Below are 16,558 nucleotides of genomic sequence, written 5' to 3'. Positions count from 1 at the left end.
CCTACGCTCCTGGGTGTACAGCTGGCACATGTCTGATAAATCAGGGAAAGCTATCGTTCATTGCCCGTCTTGGCACTTCCCCTAATTATGGTGACCATTTCCAACTTGGAAGTGTGAGGATATCAGCATCAACCAGGCTCTCTCATAGGAAAAGCCTTTGTCCTTGTTTGTTCTAAAAGAGGAGACTTCTGCCATGCGGTTAGGACAGGCACAGTCTTATTTATGTGACTTTAAAGGGGAACATTATCACAATTTCAGAAGGGTTAAAACCATTAAAAATCAGTTCCCAGTGCCTTATTTTATTTTTCGAAGTTTTTTTCAAAATTTTACCCATCACGCAATATCCCTAAAAAAAGCTTCAAAGTGCCTGATTTTAACCATCGTTATATACACCCGTCCATTTTCCTGTGACGTCACACAGTGATGCCAATACAAACAAACATGGCGCATAGAACAGCAAGCTATAGCGACATTAGCTCGGATTCAGACTCGGATTTCAGCGGCTTAAGCGATTCAACAGATTAGGCATGTATTGAAACGGATGGTTGTAGTGTGGAGGCGGGTAGCGAAAACGAAATTGAAGAAGAAACTGAAGCTATTGAGCCATATCGGATTGAACCGTATGCAAGCGAAACCGACGAAAACGACACGACAGCCAGCGACACGGGAGAAAGCGAGGACGAATTTGGCGATCGCCTTCTAACCAACGATTGGTATGTGTTTGTTTGGCATTAAAGGAAACTAACAACTATGAACTAGGTTTACAGCATATGAAATACATTTGGCAACAACATGCACTTTGAGAGTGCAGACAGCCCATTTCAGGTGCGCTAAGAACATATATTTTTCCACGATTTCAGCACTCAGGTTAACCATACCTAAATAGACACAAAATACTGCATTACACAAGACTACCCGAATGTACTCGAATGATTGAAAAAAAAAATGTTTTTAAGCTAAATTATTGGTAAACACAGTTTATGTATAATAATTTACGTAAAACCGCGAGTAATGAATAAAGTTTTCATCAATTAATATATTCTGTAGACATACCCTCATCCGCTCTCTTTTCCTGAAAGCTGATCTGTCCAGTTTTGGAGTTGATGTCAGCAGGCCAGGGAAGCTAGGGTCGATATTCTTCTCTTGATCATCTTCGGTGGCATAAGGGACGGTGTGAGCCAAGACATCCAGGGGGTTTAGCTCGCTCGTCTGCGGGAACAAACTGCCGCCATTGCTTACCGTGCTACCGAGGTCCTTTGTCCCTGAATTGCTCACACACTCCGGCAGATTCAATGGGGGTCTGGCGGCAGATTTCTTTGACTTTATCGTTGGAAATGCATCTGCTTTGAGTGTCGCAGGATATCCACACATTCTTGCCATCTCTGTCGTAGCATAGCTTTCGTCGGTAAAGTGTGCGGAACAAACGACTGACCATTTCGTCGGCTTTCCCCACAGCCTCGTATTTTGAACAAATTTCGTCCAATTTCTTGCCACTTTCGCATCTTTGGGCCACTGGTGCAACTTGAATCCGTCCCTGTTCGTGTTGTTACACCCTCCGACAACACACCGACGAAAGTGAGAAAATGGCGGATTGCTTCCCACGTCACAATGTGATGTTATCGCTCCGAGAGCGAATAATAGAAAGGCGTTTGATTCGCCAAAATTCACCCATTTAGAGTTCGGAAATCGGTTAAAAAAATATATGGTCTTTTTTCTGCAACATCAAGGTATATATTGACGCTTACATAGGTCTGGTGATAATGTTCCCCTTTAAGCTTTCCTTGGACTATTGCCGCCCTTCAACACACAAACATATTCTGTACGGTAGAATAAAGGGCAAGTATCGCCAATGCCAATAGATTATGTTTCAATATCAATGAATGATTCTGTAATATTTGCCTTATTTTTATACCATTATTGCCAAATTTGTTTTCATTCATATCCTTAAGTGTAATGTCCCCAAAGTCATCCTTATGTGTATGTGTGTATATATATATATATATATATATATATATATATATATATATATATATATATATATATATATATTTACATACTATACACATATGTTTAGTACACTATATTTAAACGTGTATTTGTAAATATCAACATAGAACAACTGGAAAATATAAATCTCTTCACGCTATAGTATTGAGTGGATAGCAGTACCGAGCCAACCAACTCTCCTGGATGGAATATTATCGTTCAGCACTAACCCATCGAGCAGAAGGGAAGCGAAAGAGTGAAGGAAAACTCTGACCTTTCTTTCTGGCACCTGGAGCTGGTGAATGTAATCATTTGTGAACAGATTCTGGTCTTCATACACTGCAGCTTATCCAATATCTGAGGGGAGCTGTTGGTGTGGGGCCGTATATTTAAAGTTATGTCACGTGGGACGCATGTTGATGGGGGAATTCATGAGCACAATGCACACAGCAGTGCTATGTGCTATGGTTGTAATGTATTTGTACAGTATGTCATTGCAATGCCTAATACAACATAATGAGTTTTTGTGTGTCTGCAGGAGCTTCATATCAGAGTGCATGTAAAATATAGTGCATCAATTGTGCATGCAGTATTTCTTTAATAAACATTCAGGAATATTGTGTGTGTCTGGATGATGGAGACTTGTAGAACGGAGAGAAAAGAGCTGTGTAATTTGTTGTAAAATGTTTATTTGTATGGTCATGCTTGACGACAGGACAAATGATGGGAGTTGACAAACTGGTGGCTTTACCTACCACTCTTTTAGCTATTTCTAACTCACTTTTTCCACTCGCTGAAAAGTAATGGCCTCTACAGCCACAATTGATGTTATCTTTACAATAGTGTTGCTTTGCAAGCCAGTTAATGGCGTTGTTAGCCAAATAAACCCGACAATACACATCACACACATGAACAGCCCACCTAACCTCCACTACCGAGAGGGAATGAAGGGGTAATAACGTCTCTTAGTTTCAGAGATGATTTTATTTAGCCTCAGTATTGGTTTTCTGCAGGGCCAAGGAGTAGGCTGTAAATATATATATTAAAAAAAAAATATATATATATATATATATATATATATATATATATAAAAAAAAAAATATATATATATATATATATATATACATATAAATATATATGTGTATATATATATATATATATATATATGTATATATATATATATATATATATATATATATATATGTGTATGTATATATATATATATATATATATATATATATATATATATATATATATATATATATGTATATATATATATATATATATATATATATATGTGTATATGTATATATATATGCCCCGCGATGAGGTGGCGACTTGTCCAGGGTGTACACCGCCTTCCGCCCGATTGTAGCTGAGATAGGCTCCAGCGACCCCAAAGGGAATAAGCGGTAGAAAATGGATGGATGGATGGATGGATGTATATATATATATATATATATATATATATATATATATATATATATATATATACTCCTCTCAGCTCTCCTCTCTGAGCTGCCACCTTACCGTGGTAGAGGAGTTTGCGTGTCCCAATGATCCTAGGAGCTATGTTGTCCGGGGGCTTCCATGCCCCCTGGTAGGGTCTCCCAAGACAAACAGGTCCTAAGTGAGGGATCGGACAAAGAGCAGCTCGAAGACTTCTATGGAAATGCAAAAACCGAGACCCAGATTTCCCTCGCCCGGACGCGGGTCACCGGGGCCCCCCTCCGGAGCCAGGCCCGGAGTTGGGGCACGATGGCGAGCGCCTGATGGCCGGGCCTGTCCCCATGGGGCCCGGCCGGGCACAGCCCGAAGAGGCAACGTGGGTCCCCCCTCCAATGGGCTCACCACCCATAGCAGGGGCCATAGAGGTCGGGTGCAATGTGAGCTGGGCGGCAGCCGAAGGCAGGGCACTTGGCGGTCTGATCCTTGGCTACAGAAGCTAGCTCTTGGGACGTGGAACGTCACCTCGCTGGGGGAGAAGGAGCCTGAGCTAGTGCGCGAGGTAGAAAAGTTCCGGTTGGATATAGTCGGACTCACCTCGACGCACAGCAAGGGCTCCGGAACCAGTTCCCTCGAGAGGGGCTGGACTCTCTTCCACTCTGGCGTTGCCAGCAGTGAGAGGCGACGGGCTGGGGTGGCAATTCTTGTTTCCCCCCCGGCTCAGAGCCTGCATGTTGGAGTTCAACCCGGTGGACGAGAGGGTAGCTTCCCTCCGCCTTCGGGTGGGGGGACGGGTCCTGACTGTTGTTTGCGCTTACGCCCTAAACAGCAGCTCAGAGTACCCACCCTTTTTGGATTCACTCGAGGGAGTACTTGAGCGTGCTCCCCCGGGTGATTCCCTTGTTCTACTGGGGGACTTCAACGCTCATATTGGCAGCGACAGTGAAACCTGGAGAGGCGTGATTGGGAAGAATGGCCGCCCGGATCTGAACCCGAGTGGTGTTTTGTTATTGGACTTTTGTGCCCGTCACGGATTGTCCATAACGAACACCATGTTCAAGCATAAGGGTGTCCATATGTGCACTTGGCACCAGGACACCCTAGGCCGCAGTTCCATGATCGACTTTGTAGTTGTGTCATTGGATTTGCGGCCTCATGTTTTGGACACTCGGGTGAAAAGAGGGGCGGAGCTTTCTACCGATCACCACTTGGTGGTGAGTTGGCTGCGATGGTGGGGGAGGATGCCGGACAGACCTGGCAGGCCCAAACGCATTGTGAGGGTTTGCTGGGAACGTCTGGCAGAGTCTCCTGTCAGAGAGAGTTTCAATTCCCACCTCCGGAAGAACTTTGAACATGTCACAAGGGAGGTGCTGGACATTGAGTCCGAGTGGACCATGTTCCGCACCTCTATTGTCGAGGCGGCTGATTGGAGCTGTGGCCGCAAGGTAGTTGGTGCCTGTCGTGGCGGTAATCCTAGAACCCGTTGGTGGACACCGGCGGTGAGGGATGCCGTCAAGCTGAAGAAGGAGTCTTATCGGGTTCTTTTGGCTCATGGGACTCCTGAGGCAGCGGACAGGTACCGACAGGCCAAGCGGTGTGCGGCTTCAGCGGTCGCGGAGGCAAAAACTCGGACATGGGAGGAGTTCGGGGGAGCCATGGAAAACGACTTCCGGACGGCTTCGAAGCGATTCTGGACTACCATCCGCCGCCTCAGGAAGGGGAAGCAGTGCACTACCAACACCGTGTATGGTGCGGATGTTGTTCTGCTGACCTCGACTGCGGAAATTGTGGATCGGTGGAGGGAATACTTCGAAGACCTTCTCAATCCCACCAACACGTCTTCCTATGAGGAAGCAGTGCCTGGGGAATCTGTGGTGGGCTCTCCTATTTCTGGGGCTGAGGTTGCTGAGGTAGTTAAAAAGCTCCTCGGTGGCAAGGCCCCGGGGGTGGATGAGAACCGCCCGGAGTTCCTTAAGGCTCTGGATGCTGTGGGGCTGTCTTGGTTGACAAGACTCTGCAGCATCGCGTGGACATCAGGGGCAGTACCTTTGGATTGGCAGACCGGGGTGGTGGTTCCTCTCTTTAAAAAGGGGAACCGGAGGGTGTGTTCTACCTATCGTGGGATCACACTCCTCAGCCTTCCCAGTAAGGTCTATTCAGGTGTACTGGAGAGGAGGCTACGCCGGATAGTCGAACCTCGGATTCAGGAGGAACAGTGTGGTTTTCGTCCTGGTCGTGGAACTGTGGACCAGCTCTATACTCTCGGCAGGGTCCTTGAGGGTGCATGGGAGTTTGCCCAACCAGTCTACATGTGCTTTGTGGACTTGGAGAAGGCATTCGACCGTGTCCCTCGGGAGGTCCTGTGGGGAGTGCTCAGAGAGTATGGGGTTTCGGACTGTCTGATTGTGGCGGTCCGCTCAGTGTCAGAGCTTGGTTCGCATTGCCGGCAGTAAGTCGGACACGTTTCCGGTGAGGGTTGGACTCCGCCATGGCTGCCCTTTGTCACCGATTCTGTTCATAACTTTTATGGACAGAATTTCTAGGCGCAGTCAAGGCGTTGAGGGGATTCGGTTTGGTGGCTGCAGGATTAGGTCTCTGCTTTTTGCAGATGATGTGGTCCTGATGGCTTCATCTAGCCAGGATCTTCAGCTCTCACTGGATCGGTTCGCAGCTGAGTGTGAAGCGACTGGGATGAGAATCAGCACCTCCAAGTCCGAGTCCATGGTTCTCGCCCGGAAAAGGGTGGAGTGCCATCTTGCCCCAAGTGGAGGAGTTCAAGTACCTCGGAGTCTTGTTCACGAGTGAGGGAAGAGTGGATCGTGAGATCGACAGGCGGATCGGTGCGGCGTCTTCAGTAATGCGGACGCTGTATCGATCCGTTGTGGTGAAGAAGGAGCTGAGCCGCAAGGCAAAGCTCTCAATTTACCGGTCGATCTACGTTCCCATCCTCACCTATGGTCATGAGCTTTGGGTTATGACCGAAAGGACAAGATCACGGGTACAAGCGGCCGAAATGAGTTTCCTCCGCCGGGTGGCGGGGCTCTCCCTTAGAGATAGGGTGAGAAGCTCTGTCATCCGGAGGGAGCTCAAAGTAAAGCCGCTGCTCCTCCACATCGAGAGGAGCCAGATTAGGTGGTTCGGGCATCTGGTCTGCATATTTAATGCCAAAAGTCTTATTGTCTCTGGGTAAAGCCGACAACTCCCCGGTCACCTGAGTCTCAACCTGAACAATACAAATAAACGGCTTTAGCACAAATTAACTGTGCACAACGTCTCTTTCTTGGTGGCTATGCTAATAACACCAGCCGTTACCTTGACAACTCACCTGTAGCTCGCTCAGTGGGTTATGAAATATGTGTTCACGTTGTCTTCATTACATTTTAGTTTTTTTTTCATTCAGGAAAGTCAAAAATGTAAAATAAATAAATATAAGCAAAATTTATGATTGGCTCTGTTTCAAACCCTTTGTTTGTTGCCCTTGAAGCATCCAGAAACCTTATTCTGTGATAATCACAAATATGTACTAATCTTTGTAGTATCGACCATATACTGATACTATACTTAGTATTGTTCCTCTCAATATTTGTACCAATCCACCCATCTCTGTTTAAGTTCTAGCTTAGTGGTTAGCATGGCTCATTCTATCCTCCTAAAGGGTGCAACGTAGCTTGTATTGCTTGACCGCCAGTGATGATAATTATACTTGCAAGAAACTGTTCATTTACTGGCATCAAGGCGACGATTAGTGATAAGCAGCTTCGCACTGTGAAAGGACGTTAGTCGCTACCTCGCCAGTGAATACGCTACATTGGTCAATGTCAAATTTGTGGCTAGAATGTGTTATCAACATGAATTACCGCAATATGAAAATAGTCATTAAAGCTCCATGATACAAGGAGGTTGTTAGTGCCTGTTGAAATACTCTTAGCTTTACTGGTATGAAACCGTTTTGAGTCTTGACAGAAAAGTTTTTATTTTTCTGTGTTTTCAGGGCTTAATGTGCGAGAGGTGCTGATCAACGTGTCCCGTCAGCAGGTAGAGGATTTTCATGGCCCGGAGGACTACTGGTGCCTCTGTGTGGCTTGGAGTCACCTGGGTACATCCAAGAGTCGCAAGGCTACTGTTCGCATCGCATGTAAGTAGTTGGACAGTTAAACATTTGTATTGCTTGTATTACGACACGTGACTTCTTCCCGGACGCGAAAACCAGTGGTGGTCAACCAAGCTAAGATGGCTGTAGTTCGCTAAGATGGCAAACTATCTGAATAAAAAAGAGGCTTAAATCTTCCTGTAAAAAACAGCAAAGAAAATCAAAGTATGCAATGGAATAGATCCTTATACTTTTATCAAAACAAGTTTTGTCGAGGAATATTAAGCATTATATGTCGGTCGCGTTCTCAGACATATCGAACTATTGTGCTTCAGATGCCATTCTACACGACAAAACAGATGGAAACTTGGAAAAGCATGGAGGTCTACAACTTCTTTGTGTGTGTCTGGGTCAAGGAAATTGGTATCAAGACTCTCCCAGATAGATTTGCATCGTTTTTGCTCGGGTAAGGTTGCATTTCATGATATAACTTTGCGTCTACAGTCATGTTTGTTGCTGTGGCACGAGCCGTTTGAGAGTACGCGTTTCCCTGTCTTATCAAATTATAACTATAGATGTCAACGTTGTGTATTTATGGTAGTTGCCTTTGGTAAAAGCTTAACTACTTTCGGTTTTGCCGACATTTGCTTTCTTGTTAAAAAAAACGACACACAACACAACATCATTTTGGACACGACTCACCTCAGCAATGCAAGCAGCAAAGTGAGAAGAGGGGGGAGGAGATACGGAAACTACAGAAGCTTGGTAGGGTATGAAGAAACAGGAAAGAGTTCAAATAAAATAACTAATATTAAAAAAAGGAAGCACTCTTTGAGATAAAATTCACAAATACACAATACTTGGATAACAAAATAAGCACATTTAGAAATAACAGTAGGTTACACATCTGGAAGCAAAAGACACTACTCGAGAAAGAAGTTTGAGAATAAAGGTTTGTAACAAATTCCATCAATGGAAATGAACAATGTCAACAATACAGACAGCTGTATAATTATTTGTCATGAGTATGTATTCCCAACAAAACTCTGGCTCACTGTTTAGTCATATAACTGAAGTCAATGCATATGAAGTGTTGTCTGCAGCTCTAGATTGTTACCCAAAAGCTATCTAAAAAATATATGGTAACCTACACTTGACATTTTGTGTTGTGGAGCCAGGCCGCTGTCATTCAGATTTGGCATCAAAAGAACAGCATAGCCAGGGCCGCAGCAATGATATGACAAATACCAAGGTTAAAAATTGGTGGTCTAACAGGAGCGTTGAAAGACTGCAATCATGGGTATCTTAGCACCATATAAATAATATTACCTTGAACAACACAATGAACATTCCACTTTTTAAATGACTATACTGAACTTTAGCTTTTTAAACTATTTTGACATCATTAAAACATAAGTTAAAAAACTTTACATAACTTCAACTCTGTTATGGATTTGAACCCCAGCCCTTCGAACTTGTAATGTAAGTACTAGTGTGAGCGTACAAGAGCTCGCCGGGTGTATTGATGTGTCTAGTGCAGCAACGTCTTGCTTGTAGAGATGCATGTGACCCTCTCCCTTAGTTCCTGCCGCTGACCAACCCAGTCTGGGTAAAGGAAGCCGAGTGCGTAAGTCTTCTGAGGTCAGTACATAGCCTCTCCATCGCCAAGACTTCTGCAGTGCCTCTTCTTGGCCACACACGGTAACTGGGCATCGCGAGGTCGTAGGCCAAACTGTAGGAGATCTCGGAGCAGCAGTGGGCCCCAGAGGTGAGGCGCGCAGGCCCACCGGTGTGTGGACACGCCCTGGCGTCTGCCAACCGCTGTCACAAAACTGATTTTTTTTCTCTTACACACACACTACCGAAATTGTTTTCTCTCACACACTACTGAAAGTCTCTCACACACACAACTGAAATAATTTCACACATACACAACTGAAGTTTGTTTCTCTCAATCACACTACTGAAATTCTCTCACACACTACTGAAAAGCTCTCACACACACTACTGAAATCCTTTCACACACACAACTGAAAATAATTTCAGTTGTGTGTGTGTAAGGTTTTCAAGAGTGTGTATGAGAGAGAAAAAAACAGTTGTGTATGTGAAAATATTTCAGTAATTTGAGAGTGTTTCAGTATTGTGTGTGAGAGAAAATAATTTCAGTAGTGTATGAGAGTGTTTCGGTCGTGTGTATGAGAGTGTTTCAGTAATGTGTGTGAGAATATTTCAGTAGTGTACATGAGAGTGTTTCAGTAGTGTGAGTGACACTGTTTCAGTAATGTGTGTGAGAGAAAAACATTTCAGTTGTTTATGTGAGAGCATTTCAGTAGTGTAGGTAAGAGGTCATTCTGAATAACGTCCCTAACCGCGCCTCATAAAGTGAGACCCCTTTCTCCCTATTTGAAGCGAGAGACAGAGAAACAATTTTGATTGGCAAACTTTTATTTATTTATTTATTTTTGATGATTGGCAAACATGTCTGTTACTCAAATGCCGGTGACTCAGCCTCATGTGGTTACATTATCTTACTAAATCAAACCTCAATGTCGGTTTGCTAGGGGTACAGCATTCATACTTTGTTGTCCAGTCATTGTTAAAAGTTAGATTTTTGCAATTTATCTAGATTTTTTTTCCAGGTTTGAATGAGTAATCTTCTTCTACTCACCCCACTGCTGCTTCATTGGGACACATATGCCTCACATTTGCACCCTGCGGGGTGGCGAGAGTACTGCATACATGATTAACCCCTAGTTTTAATGGTTTCGTTAGGCCATTTTTGGTGCTGTTCGGCGGGCCAAATTAAAAGCTTTTGCGGGCCGGATATGGCCCGAAAGCCGCCAGTTGAATAGACCTGTGCATATGTCACTCTCCCATTCGTATAAAAGATGGAAGTTGATGCGAATGCCCATGTGCTGCCAGAAAACCAAAAGAAAAGGAATTACTCCTATCGTCGCAGAAGCCAAAACAACCAAAGAAACGAAAAGTTTTGTCTGAAAAAGAAAAGGGGAGGCTACCCGGATAAAATGTCAAACACGGATCAACAGTGGCCCAGCTTTCAGTCGCTGACGAGCCGGTTTGTGGACTCAAAAAGGTTAAGGTCTAAACCGCCTTGTCAATACATTGTCTGGCGCAGGACGATGGTTGGTTTTCAAGGGCAGGGCGGGTGTGGCCTTTTGAAGATAGAAGCCAAGATGACTGAACACTTGACACCTGACAGTTGCTTCTTATCTCCCCACACAGACCTGAGAAAAAACTTTCAGCAGAACCCACAGGGAAAGGAAGTGCCAATCAATGGGATGACCGTCCTGCATTGCCGTCCACCGGAGGGAGTGCCTGTGGCCGAGGTATGACAGACCCTCTTCTTGCCTTCTCTCCTGAAAGACGAGAAGCAAATACTCCCTCAGAAGAGCAGATGGGAATCAAGTGTTATGTAATTCCTCAAGATAAAACTCTGAAGAGCAGACAGTCAATAATTGTGTCTCTTGACCTTATAGAGATGGATACTTGTGTTTGATCCCTGTGACAAGTGCTCCAGCATTTGCTGGTAAATTAAAGGGTTTTTTTTTTCCAAAGAGAAAGAAAAGACATACTGTAAACATATCATTAATATTAACAGTTGAGAGTCTTGTTAGAGTCCGTTGTTATATCATGTTAAAAAGTGGATATTTCATCACAACATCCGGTTTCGGTGAGCAAAGTCTATTTAAGACGACTAAATGTTCACTTCTCAGTAGGGCACAAATAATAGTACATGAATATATATATGAATATATATTTTGATTCTGAAGAAATAGCGATTGTTGAAAGACTGGAATTGAGGCTGTGGTGCATTTGCTTACATGGGAGTTGAAAAATAAAACTCCCGTACATCTCGTGTCTCCTCTACCTAACAGTCATAAAAACATTACAACCCTACCCAATATATTACACTATACACATCCATTCATACTTTATATTACTTTCATTTACTTTACTTTACTTTCATTTACTTTCATAAAAAAAACTTCCTTTGTTTTCACTTCATGGAAGTGCATATGCAAGTGGCGTAGAGGCCACTTTGGGGCCACATTTGAGTCTTTTTGCATGAAGAAGCACATTAAAATGTAAATTATTGAATGACATATAATATTTTACCCCAAACATATCCTGGCCACGTCATGCTCTGTCACTGATTAGACTATGAGGAGAACATGTCCTCCTTTTCTTCCGGTGGCTCCGTCATTAGCACTTGTCCTGTAAAGCAGAAACTCTTGGGTTTTAATTCTGGTTGTGGTTAAAAATTTGGTATGTTTTTTAAATGTATGTTTTAGTGATGTTTAAATTGGTTAATATGCTAAACTTCAGGATATTAATAAAAAAGTTAATATTTACGCTGATTATCAAATATGTTAGATGAGTGATAAATAGTTACAGCTCAAATAAAGCTTTTGTTATTCTGGAAATGAATGGTGTTGCTCAAGGTAATATGATTTATTTGGTACAAGGATACCCAAGACATCAGCCTTTCAAAGTTCTTTTTGGAAAGCCAATTTCTGACCTCAGGCATTTGTCAAATCCTAGTTACGGCCCTGCTTGCAGTGTGTATATAATTCAAGATTCAATTCAAGATTCAAGATGCTTTATAATTGTCCATTCTTTAACATGTACAAGATACATACGAACTGAAATTACATTTTCGGCACAGTCCCACTAAGAGCAGACATACGTTACAAGGGGGACAAGACGGGACCGCCAACGGATCAGCCACTTACGGCGCTCCTTAAAAAAGGTGGGAAAAAGGTGACATTGGGAAAGGGGGAAGAGTAAAAAAAGTATCATTCTAAGGCTAGACCCTCGGGAAGGGTCCAGACTGAGTCCAACCTCACATAGCATAGCACACATAAACATGATAAATGTAATCACAACAACTCGCAACAGAGAGGGGGGGGGGTCCTGGAGGCCGGCTGCCGCTATAAAACGCTACTAAGCCGTCCACAACCCCGAAGAGGAATTAAGCAGTGGTGAAGGCGTTGATTGGGGGAGGGGCGGGTGCGTGCATGTATGCCCAATTAACTTGGGTGAGATGTTGAAATGTTTTTGTGGACTGGGGCCGATCTCAAAGTTCGACACCAGGTGTTATTGAAAAAAAGGAAGGTCAAAAGCGTCCATCGTTGAGGAGTCCTCGGGGGAGTTTTTCAGAACAGCCTGATCCTGATAGCCTCAAGGCCATTCGTGGGAGTCAAATCGTAGATTAAGATGTTGTTTTCTTCGAGCAGTCAAAACAATGACATTCCTGCTCTGTGTCCGTGCTGGCTCTCTCAAGTTCAATTCAATTCTTCCTTCTAAGCAAGCTTCTCCATGATGAGATCCATTTTGCGATTCAAATCAGAAATCGCCACAGTCTGTGTTCCCACAGCCCGACCCAATCCTTCCATTGCGATGAACAACCGTTGGGCTCCTTGAGTGTATGCCATCGTCTTCCGAATTTGACGATAGACCAGAGCAATGCCCAGCCCAATCAGCAGGTGCCCCGCGAACACGGTTCCAAATAGGTAGATGTCTTCCACGTCCTCGATGGAAAGGACTGAGAGGCACATGATTATCCATTCATCCCAGGAGTCTCTTACGTACCCGCAGCAATGGTTCCGTCAGGGCAGCCAGCCTCCCCCGAACCTCTTTTCCTTGTCGAAAAGACTTTGTCAATTGCGTCGAGAGTCCAGCTGACCATATCCATGTTTGATGTTTAGATTTGAGGACAGTGCAAAGACAGAGGCTTCAAAAAAGTTCAGACAGGACAAGGACACGAAGAAAGCAAGCAGGGAAGAAGGGAGCGGAGAAAAATGCGACCACCCTCACCAAGAGGCAAGACATCTCCATCAACATATAAAACGTTGATGGAGCGTTTTGAAGTTGATTAAGAGGACTTTGACGGCTACAACGCTGACTCCTACTAAAAAAAGACGCATGTTTTTCATAATGATTGTGAACGATAAGTAAAATTCCAAAAAAAGTACAGTTCCCTCTTAAGAGCGGATACTACCAAGTCTCCCTTTTCCCTCGAATCCCGCCCTGAATCCACTTTTTGTATCGGCCTGTGGCAGTTCAAGGTCCTAAGTGTTTAGCTTTGTAATGTCCCCGCCACTTTCGCCTGCTGGTTGGTATCCATACTTGCCAACCCTCCCGATTTTCCCGGGAGACTCCCGAATGTCAGTGCCCCTCCCGAAAAGCTTGGTGCCTGGACGACATCTTGGTACATGGACGGTCCATCAAAGCAGCCCTGGGGTCCTTGAGGAGAGTCCTGGAGAGGATTAATGCAGCGAACCTGAAACTGTACCATAAAAATGCTGTTTCATGCGGCAAGAGACGACCTTCTTAGGGCACGAGCTGGGCGCAGATGGTATTGGCGCCATTGGCGAGAAGGTATGGGCTGTGGACTGTTTGTCCTGGGCATGACGTTAAAGTGCATCCGGCAGTGGAGGCTCCTCTATGGGGTCTTGGGGCACTAGGAGGTTAACCCCTTTACTACTGTTACCCTAGGTGGCCCTTGGCAAAGGCCTAGTACTTGACTGCCCCCTAGCCAGGGATACTGTGAAGACCTCAACAGCGGAACAGGCGGAAGACGATAGATTTAAGAACTACCACAGCGACTGTGATGGCAGAAGAAGGCTGCAGCAGAAAAGGGTCCCCAGTCGTCTTGGACTCCATGCCACTGGACCCTGACCCGATTCTGTCAAGGATCGTGTGGTGACTGTCTGTGCACCAGTCTCCCCACGTAAAACAAAATCACGCACAGGAATCCTCCATAAGGGGATACACCCCTACCAGGAGGATCGTCATACTCGTTCAAGTGACCGCTGATGATGATGGGCTGTGAACGACTGGCCCACACCTCGTGACCAAGGACAGCTAAAGACCTTCACCTGGCTGGCCTCCTACTACCGCAGGAATGAGCAGGGTTTTGCAACCTTTTCCTCGCCCCTAAATCGGCTGCTTGAAAATGGCAAAGACTATGTGGGAACATAGTAGACATTCCTGTATACTGAATACATGTATACAGGGATAGTTTCACAGTCATTACAATGTTAAACGAATGGTTTTAGACACACAAAGGTTTGCTCTCAAAGTACCGTTGTATCACAGTCAATGGTCATTTCAAGATTGTTTCCCTCTGAGCAGGTGACAAATGTTTCTCACAGTGGGATTAGTTTACAAAATGCTAAAAAACTCTCTTTCCCTGACATCTTTAACACAACACAATTCTCCAAACCCCAGACTTAATTTGTATTGGGTTTCTATCTTGTAGCAGTCGCCCTGTGGGTGCAATCTGACCTGACACTACCGCACAATCACCATCTCAATATTTCATGGAACCAGTTGTGCTGAAATCGAATGGGCTGAGAATATTGACCTCTGCATTATTAACTCCCATCTCTTGCGGCTGGACTCATTTGTGTTGGCGAAGGACTAGATATAAGCTTGTGATTTGGTCCTTGCTACTTGGACTTAATTATTGTTATCCACAAGGTGGATTCTGCATCGATGAGATGGAATTTCTACTCTGTTTGAATATGAAATCATTTATGCAGTACAGGCTCCACCTAAAAATGTACCCTACACACATCAATAATCTATCCAGTCATGTGGTCACCACTCAACCTGGTATGGAGTGTTGTAGACGTTGTAGAAACCTGCATTTGGTATACTTTTTATTTTACAAATGATTCAGTATACAAGAACGGATTGGATAATAAAATATAGTGTATAGCTGTTTTTTAAAAGATGCCAATTTTAATGTGACAATGTCCTCGTTGAGAAGACACATATCAAATAAAATCTATGCCTTGGTGATCCGTCCAGAGCAGGTCTATCTAACTGGCGGCCCATGGGCCACATCCGGCCCGCCAAAGCTTTTCAAATGGCTTGCCGAACACGGCCCAAATAGGCTTGATGAAGCCATTAAAGTTAGGCTTGATCATGAATGCAGTACTCAGAATGCCACCCAGCAGGGGGCAACAGCGAGGTATATATGTCACAATGAAGCCGCAGTGGGGTACGTAGAAGAAGACAACCTATTCAACTCTGAAAGAGTTAAAGTGTCCGCCCTGAGACTGGAAGGTCGTGAGCTCAAACCCCGGCCGAGTCATACCAAAGACTATAAAAATGGGACCCAGTACCTCCCTGCTTGGCACTCAGCATCAAGGGTTGGAATTGGGGGTTAAATCACCAAAAATGATTCTGGTGGAACAAGGGGATGGGTCAAATGCAGAGAGTAATTTTACCACAGCTAGTGTGTTTGTGACTATCATTGGTACTTGAACTTTTAACTTTTAATATGTTCCCAGTCCACTATTGACAAATCCCGATGGAAGGCTTGTTCATTAACATTTTTTAAAGATTCTTTCTACAAACAATTTGAGGTTTGCACATGTGAATCATAGTATTTCTCCATGCAGCAATAACACAATGATCACTCAAATCATTACAGAATACACCCAAGACAGATAACCTATGAGGCACATTAGTTAAAATCAAATCGATCAAGGTAGATTTCTCTGGACTTTTGGGATTAGGCCTGGTGGGAAAGTTGACCAACTGGTTGAGATTAACAGAATCACAAAACCTTTTAAATTCACCAGAAGCTGCATTCAACCAGTCCCAGTGAAAATCTCCTAACATAAGTAACACAGCGTAGGTTAATCTATCCAAAAGCTGTTTTAATGACACTAGCGCATCCTTTGAAGCAGATGCCATCCATCCATCCAACTTCTTCCGCTTATCCGAGGTCGGGTCGCGGGGGCAGCAGCCTAAGCAGGGAAGCCCAGACTTCCCTCTCCCCAGCCACTTCGTCCAGCTCCACCCGGGGGATCCCGAGGCGTTCCCAGGCCAGCTGGGAGACATAGTCTTCCCAACGTGTCCTGGGTCTTCCCCGTGGCCTCCTACCGGTCGGACGTGCCCTAAACACCTCCCTAGGGAGGCGCTCAAGTGGCATCCTGACCAGATGCCCGAACCACCTTATCTGGCTCTTCTCGATGTGGAGGAGCAGCGGCTTTACTT

General features: G+C 44.5%; 1 protein-coding gene across 1 annotated transcript in view; it reads left to right on the top strand.

Annotated features, from left to right (window-relative positions):
* Window positions 1-16,558, top strand: part of LOC133623085 (netrin receptor UNC5D-like) — a 163,440-nt gene that overhangs the window by 65,922 nt on the left and 80,960 nt on the right. The window contains exons 5-6 of the mRNA XM_061986044.1: window positions 7,424-7,567; window positions 10,766-10,869. Coding sequence (XP_061842028.1) covers window positions 7,424-7,567; window positions 10,766-10,869 — 248 coding nt within the window. The remainder of the gene's footprint in view (window positions 1-7,423; window positions 7,568-10,765; window positions 10,870-16,558) is intronic.

This window comes from Nerophis lumbriciformis, linkage group LG12, assembly GCF_033978685.3.
Source record: "Nerophis lumbriciformis linkage group LG12, RoL_Nlum_v2.1, whole genome shotgun sequence".
Classification (NCBI taxonomy): Eukaryota; Metazoa; Chordata; class Actinopteri; order Syngnathiformes; family Syngnathidae; genus Nerophis; species Nerophis lumbriciformis.
Note: the sequence above shows the minus strand (reverse complement) of the source record. Positions and strands in the feature narration are given on the sequence as shown.